Source organism: Palaemon carinicauda, chromosome 33 (assembly GCF_036898095.1).
Source record: "Palaemon carinicauda isolate YSFRI2023 chromosome 33, ASM3689809v2, whole genome shotgun sequence".
Classification (NCBI taxonomy): Eukaryota; Metazoa; Arthropoda; class Malacostraca; order Decapoda; family Palaemonidae; genus Palaemon; species Palaemon carinicauda.
The window spans coordinates 655275-663005 of record NC_090757.1 but is presented as its reverse complement, the minus strand read 5'-3'; the positions used below and the strand labels follow the sequence as shown (position 1 = coordinate 663005).

The 7731-nt window shown below is 47.3% G+C and overlaps 1 protein-coding gene across 1 annotated transcript; it reads right to left on the bottom strand.

Annotated features, from left to right (window-relative positions):
* Nucleotides 1-968: 968 nt before the first annotated feature.
* On the bottom strand, nucleotides 969-3312 carry LOC137626019 (high mobility group nucleosome-binding domain-containing protein 5-like). Its single transcript, XM_068357105.1, has 2 exons — nucleotides 3201-3312; nucleotides 969-1744 (listed from the first exon to the last, which is right to left on the bottom strand). The coding sequence occupies exons 1-2, from the start codon at nucleotides 3310-3312 to the stop codon at nucleotides 969-971; spliced, it is 888 nt and encodes a 295-aa protein (XP_068213206.1).
* Between the last annotated feature and the right edge of the window lie 4419 nt (nucleotides 3313-7731).

Here is a 7731-nt window from a genome sequence, read left to right as displayed (position 1 = left end):
ATTCTGGTAATTTTTAGTAATGATAAATTTCCTCATGCAATTGTTATTTTAAAATACTTAGGACTACCCTTTCCTTCATTGTATTTTGCTCTAAAATTCATTATTATTCACACTTCTCTTCAATATCCTCAGTTTACTAAGATTATTCCTATATTTTAATATGAATATTTATTATTTGAATAAGAATCAATTTTAGGAATTTTGATATTTCGAATTTATTATGGTGAGTTCTTACGAAATGTTATTACACTGAAGATAGTCCGGAGACTTTAATTCACAATTAATAATGATCGAGAGAAACGAAGAACAAAGAGAGAGAGAGAGAGAGAGAGAGAGAGAGAGAGAGAGAGAGAGAGAGAAAGAGAGAGAGAGAGAGAGAGAGAGAGAGGAGAGAGAGAGAGAGAGAGAGAGAGAGGAGAGAGAGAGAGAGAGAGGACATCCAAAAAAAAGAAAAGAAAAAAAGGATTCTACACCGCCTAAAGCAATCAAGAAGGGAATTGTATATAAACCGTCCTTTCTCGTACCCTCTCGATCACACGGTTCGATCCTCGAATAGTTTTTATGAATCCACATCAAAACCCCCTACTCCTTTCCCCTCTTATGTCCCCTCCTTCGTCTCTTTCCTCTCCTCCTTCCCCTCTTTCGCCCTCCTCATTCCTCTGTTACCATATTATTTCCCTCTTATCTCTTCGTCTTTCCGTTCTTTTTCCCTGATTCCTCTCACCCTTCCCATATATCTCCCTCATTCCTTTCACCTTTCTTAGATTTCTCCAGCATCCTTCTCCCCTTGTTTTCCCCTTTTCCTTCCCCTCTCCTTTCTCCTTAGCCTTCCCCCTCTCTTTTCCCCTTATCCTTCCCTCTTTTACCTTCATCTTCCCGCTCTTTTCCCATCAGCACCCCACTCTTTTCCCTCATTTTCCCTCTTTCCCTCATTTTTCCCCTCCTTCCCCTCAATTTCCCCCTTTTCCCTAATCTTTCCCCTCCGCCTCATCCTTCTCATCTTTCCCCACCGCCTCATCCTCCCCATCTTTCCCCTCCGCCTCATCCTCCCCATCTTTCCCCTCCGCCTCATCCTTCCCATCTTTCCCCTCATCCTTCCTATCTATCCCCTCTGCCTCATCCTTCCCATCTTTCCCCTCCGCCTCATCCTTCCCATCTTTCCCCTCCGCCTCATCCTTCCCATCTTTCCCCTCCGCCTCATCCTTCCCATCTTTCCCCTCCGCCTCATCCTTCCCATCTTTCCCCTCCGCCTCATCCTTCCCATCTTTCCCCTCCGCCTCATCCTTCCCATCTTTCCCCTCTGCCTCATCCTTCCCATCTTTCCCCTCTGCCTCATCCTTCCCATCTTTCCCCTCCGCCTCATCCTTCCCATCTTTCCCCTCTGCCTCATCCTTCCCATCTTTCCCCTCCGCCTCATCCTTCCCATCTTTCCCCTCTGCCTCATCCTTCCCATCTTTCCCCTCCGCCTCATCCTCCCCATCTTTCCCCTCCGCCTCATCCTTCCCTCTCACCCCCTCCGCCTTATCCTTCCCATCTTTCACCTCATCCTTCCCATCTTTCCCCTCCGCCTCATCCTTTCCATCTTTCCCCTCCGCCTCATCCTTCCCATCTTTCCCCTCTGCCTCATCCTTCCCATCTTTCCCCTCCGCCTCATCCTTCCCATCTTTCCCCTCCGCCTCATCCTTCCCATCTTTCCCCACCGCCTCATCCTCCCCATCTTTCCCCTCCGCCTCATCCTTCCCCTCTCACCCCTCCGCCTTATCCTTCCCATCTTTCACCTCATCCTTCCCATCTTTCCCCTCCGCCTCATCCTTCCCCATCTTTCCCCTCTGCCTCATCCTTCCCATCTTTCCCCTCCGCCTCATCCTTCCCATCTTTCCCCTCCGCCTCATCCTTCCCATCTTTCCCCCACCGCCTCATCCTCCCCATCTTTCCCCTCCGCCTCATCCTTCCCCTCTCACCCTCCGCCTTATCCTTCCCATCTTTCACCTCATACTTCCCATCTTTCCCCTCCGCCTCATCCTTCCCATCTTTCCCCTCATCCTTCCCATCTTTCCCCTCCCCTTATCCTTCTATCTTTCCCCTCCGCCTCATCCTTCCCATCTTTTCCCTCCCCTCATCCTTCCCATCTTTCCCCTCCGCCTCATCCTTCCATCTTTCCCCTCATCCTCATCATTCCCATCTTTCCCCCTCCCTTATCATTCCCATCTTTCCCCTCCCCTTATCCTTCCTATCTTTCCCCTCCGCCTCATCCTTCCCATCTTTTCCCTCCCCTCATCCTTCCCATCTTTGCCCTCATCCTTCCCATCTTTCCCCTCCGCCTCCTCCTTCCCATCTTTCCTCTCATCCTCATCATTCCCATCTTTCCCCTCCCCTTATCCTTCCTATCTTTCCCCTCCGCCTCATCCTTCCCATCTTTTCCCTCCCCTCATCCTTCCCATCTTTCCCCTCCGCCTCATCCTTCCCATCTTTCCCCTCTGCCTCATCCTCCCCCTCTTTCCCCTCCCCCTCTTCCTTCCAATCTTTCCCCTCCCCCTCTTCTTCCCATCTTTCCCCTCCTCCTCATCCCTCCCATTTTCCCCTCATCCTTCCCATCTTTCCCCTGATCCTTCCTATCTTTCCCCTCCCCTCATCCTTCTCATCTTTCCCCTGATCCTTCCTATCTTTCCCCTCCCCTCATCTTCCCATCTTTCCCCTCATCCTTCCCATCTTTCCCCTGATCCTTCCTATCTTTCCCCTCCCCTCATCCTTCCCATCTTTCCCCTCATCCTTCTCATCTTTCCCCTCCCCCTCATCCTTCCCATCTTTCCCCTCATCCTTCTCATCTTTCCCCTCCGCCTCATCCTTCCCATCTTTCCCCCTCCCCCTCATCCTTGCCATCTTTCCCCTCTCCCCTCATCCTTCCCATCTTTCCCCTCATCTCTCCTATCTTTCCCCTCCTACCCCTTCTCCAAAACGAGTCTAGGTCTGAAGGAGCAATGCAAAAGGTTGAAGAGGTGGTGGAGGAGTAGGACGAGATGGTGATGGAGGACCTTGTCATTTCCCTCCTCCAAGTACCTCATCGAAGCAGCGACTGATTGTGAGTTAGAGGTTATGTGAACGACAGCGTAGTGCCACCAATAGATTACGCCCCCGGAGGAAAGGGGGGATCTTCCTCAACTCGCACCCCCCCCCCCCCCCCCACACTCCGGTTGCTGTACCTTCACCGCTTTCTGCTGGCGTCAATATAGAATCGATCGTTGAAGAAGCATCTCTGACGGGTGACTCATAAGACATCACATGCTTGCCGTAATTCTCACATATCAGGGACATGTTGTCCCATATGGCCAGCACTCAAGAGGGGAGCTTTCTCCCTTCTTCTCGTCCTTAGGAGGGAATCATTGGGTCCTTGGGAAGCAGGAGAAGGAGGAGGGTATGGTAGGAGTGAGATCCTATAAATCATTCCCTTAGTTTCTTCTTCTGCTTCCAGCGCTCTTCGCTTCTCATTTTCCATTTTTTTAGTCTCTCCTCCTCCTCTTCTCATCTTGCTCTTCGCTTCTGTCTCATTTCCTTGTTTTTTTTTTTAGTCTCTCTCTCTCTCTCTCTCTCTCTCTCTCTCTCTCTCTTCTCTCTCTCTCTCTCTCTCTCTCTCTCTCTCTCTCTCTCAAGGCAGATTGCACCATAAGCCAACTTTGTCTTCCTATTTATGGATGGAGGAGAATATTTCCCTTGGCACTTATGTTACGTTCTACTGAGAAAATACGGTTAGTTTCCCGCCATATTCTGCGCGCGTAAAATATGACATCTCAGTCTGGATGTACCTTTGTCTGTTTCTAGAAAATTTCCGGGTTTTCATGTTTGTTTGTTTGTTTTTAGATCGCCAAGTTAAAAGGAAGACACGAGCTCTTGCGCAAAGGCAGCCCGTAAGTGTGATAATGTGTGAAAGAACGAAGTTATATGATTTAAAAATGAATAACTTTTGAATGGTATACCTGGTCGATTCTTTGTTTTCATCTAGATTCTAGAATATAACCAGTATGTAGTGGTACACTTACAAATTTGCCGCATTAAAAACGGAAAAAAGTCCTGGAATTGATTTTGCTAGGTTTTTACCGTTTTAAAAACTGATATATTGACGTTAGGGAGTTATATTTCGGTCAGCAACCCGTAAAAGATAATAACAAAGTAGGGTAAAAATTACGGTGGCCTGTATTTTACTGAAATACTACTGAGGACAGAGTATTTTTTACGGAGAATTTTAGATTAAAATTACGGATTCTTTGAACAGTGTAGCCTATTGTAAACGTCCCTGCCTTGCAATCTGTTGGATGGGAATTCGAGACGCGCTCAAGCTCTATAGTTTCTTGTAGTAGGATGGGGGTTATGGGGAAGCTTATAGGTCTACATGCTCATGCTGAGTCATCAGCAGCCATTGCCTGAACCTCCTTGGTCCTAGCTTGATATTGAGGGGCTTTGGCGCTAATGAGATGTATATATGGTCAGTCTCTAGGGTATTCTTTCCCTTGCCTCTGCCATTCATGAGTTCCCTTTAAACCCTTTCATTGTTCTGTATTAAAAGGCATTCAGCTCATTTAAGAGATCATCTTTGCTGTTGTCAGTCACACAGACCAGTGAACGTCATAATTTATTGATAATGAAACTTATATCTTTTGTTTTTATTAATGAGACTTGTTGAATGCACAGCAGCAGCAAAATCATAATTAACAACTTTGTATTCACACCTATTGTGAAGACTTGCTTTGATTAACGAAGTATTGTGTAGAACAACATAGAAAAACAATTAGTTATTTCATTCTTACCGCCCATCAGTATACGAGTGTATAATTATTTAGAAGATCCAATGTATGGATTATTTTTATTTTGATATAATTATCATCGGTGATGCATATCGTTTTCAAAATACATTTTCTATTGATATTATCACTTGCTAAGCTACAACCCTAGTGGGAAAATCAGGATGATATAAGCCCAAAGGCTCCAACAAGGAAAGTAGCCCAGTGAGGAAGGGAAACAGGGAAAAATGAATATTTTAACAGTAACAATTTTAGAATTAATATCTCATGTATAAACTATCAAAAATTTAACACAATAAGAGGAAAGAGAAATAAGATAGATTAGTGTCCCCGAGTGTACCCTAAAGCAAGAGAACTTTAATCCAAAACAGTGGAAGACAATGGTACAGAGGCTATGGCACTACCCAAGACTATCCTTACCTAGATCTTCATGGTTATTTAGAAGGTGTAACGGGCCGAGAGAGGCTGTGACTAAGAAGGCAGGATGAAAACAATTGAGTAACTTTATTACATAAGATCAGTTTATATATACATAAAGTCCAGGCAAAAAGAACATAAAAATATAACAGACAATTTCATGTTCAACCGACAACCGGTTCTGTTAACAGTTAACGGTGAGAAAAAGAGACTCGTTTATTCAGGTCCCTATCAGTGCGAGGGGGAGAGTGAAGATACCAAGCATAATATATACAAAATAAAAGAAATATCATTACTATGTACGATCGTGTGACACACGGTTGCTACATGGGTCCCCCCCTAAAAATGACATACTGTACATGATAAATAGGGGGCCCTGATCTAGAGAGGCGAACTGGCAGGAAATTAGCAGGTTTTAGACGTGCAATGGAGACCCAGTCTTCTTTGCAACGAATGTGTAGTAGGAATGCTTTCGGACTGCGTCGGATCACAAGGAAAGGGCCCGTGTAAGGGGGGCGTTAGCGGTGGCTTGCTAGTGTTGTTGCGTAGGAAGACGTGCGTTGCAGAGTGCAAGTCTGTCGGTATGTGATGTTTTCCTGGGGGCTTGTAAGTCTGGTGGCATAGAGTAAATTTTCCCACTTGACATATGTGCTTGAGATCGTCGGAGGAGGTTGCAGAAGGAAAAAATTCGTCAGGGACGACCAACGGGTCGCCATTCACCATTTCAGCTGCTGAGACGTCTAGGGCGTCTTTATGAGTGTTCTTAGTCCCAGGAGGACCCAGGGAAGCTGAGTAAACCAGTTGGAATCCTTGCAGCGGGACATCAAAGCTGCTTTGAGGGTGCGATGAAAATGTTCAACCCTTCCATTGGTATCGGGTTTGTAGACAGTTCTCTGGTGTAGGGTGATGCCCAGGAGATTCGCTAATGATGTCCATAATTGAGAGGTGAAAGTGGTACCCCTTTCAGAAGAAATATGCTCAGGGATACCAAATCTTGCAATCCATACTGAGAGTAAGGCAGAGGTACATGAGGCGGAGGTTGCAGTTTCCATGGGAATGGCTTCAGTCCAACGAGTGGAGCGGTCGATGACAGTAAACAGGTAACGATGTCCTTGTGATGTGGGTAGGGGGCCTACAACGTCGACGTCAATGTGGGCGAAATGACGCTGAGGTTGAGGAAAGGTGCCCACTCCCGAATCCGTGTGTCGATGTACTTTGGCACTTTGGCAAGAAGTACAGGCGCGACCCAATCCTTAGCATCCTAAGAAATGCCGTGCCAAATGAACTTCGTCTTTAGCAGCTGTGCAGTAGAACGGCACGAGGGATGTGAAAGGCCTTGAATGAAATCAAACCCCTGTTGGCGCATGGGAGCAGGAATCCAAGGTTGCGGTCTACCAGTGCTGATGTCACAGAGGAGGGTGGTGTTGGAGTCGTTGAGGGGGATGTCTTCCCAACGGAGAGATGTGCAGGATGTCCTACATGCTTGATACTCTGGATCCTGTCGTTGGGCTTCAGCCAAGGCATTGTAATCCAATCCCAGAAGAACGCCACCCAACGTGTTTCTTGACAGGGCATCGGCAACGGTATTCATTTTCCCAGGGACGTGTTGAAGGGTGCAATTGTATTCAGCCACGGCGGAGAGATGTTGGCGTTGACGGGTAGACCAGGCATCAGACTGTCGAGTGAAGGCGTGCACCAGAGGCATGTGGTCTGTGCAAATGATGAAGTGCGTACCTTCTAAGAAATGGCGAAAGTGACGAACAGCCAATTGCACCGCCAGCAATTCGTGATCGAAAGTCGAATAACCCGATTCTGCCTTGTTGGAGAGTTTTCTGCTGAAGAAGGCCAATGGCCGGGGTGAGCCGTTGATCACCTGTCCGAGTACTGCACCAATAGCGACGTCGCTGGCATCGGTGGAGAGGAGAGTAGCATGTGGGATGGGAAAAGTGAGAGCAGCAGCGGTTGATAGGGCCTTCTTTGCATTGCAGAAGGCCGCTTCTTGAAGGGGACCCCACTTCAGGTCTTTTGGCTTGCCCTTGAGTGAGGCGTAGAGGGAAGCAAGAGTGGCGGCAATGGCTGGCAGAAAACGGTGATAATAGTTGATCATGCCCAAGAATTCCTGCAGAGCTTTGACAGTCGAGGGCGTGGGGAAGTTCTGAACGGCTGCTACCTTCTCAGGGAGGGGATGGACTCCTTCAGGAGTGATGTGGTGCCCTAAGAATGACACTTTGTTGGCGCCAGAGGTACACTTGTCATACCAGGACTACAAGGCCGTTTTGTTGCAGATAGTCGAGCACGATGCGCAGGTGACGGAGGTGTTCCTCTTTTGAGGAAAAGAACATAAGGATGTCGTCCACATAACATACACAGAAGGGGAGGTCCCCTAAGATGCCATCCATGAGACCTTGAAAAGTGGCCTAAGCATTACAAAGGCCAAAACAGGAGTAATTGAAGGTGTATGTACCAAACGGATTGGTGATGGCGGTCTTGGGGATGTCTTTTGGGTTCATAGGCACCTGAT

Coding starts and splice junctions, on each gene's coding strand:
- LOC137626019 (XM_068357105.1), bottom strand. CDS start 3,312: ATGTCCCTGATATGTGAGAATTACGGCAAGCATGTGATGTCTTATGAG. Junction 1,745..3,200: donor GCCAGCAGAAAGCGGTGAAG/GTACAGCAACCG, acceptor CGGAGGGGTGAG/AGGGGAAGGATGAGGCGGAG.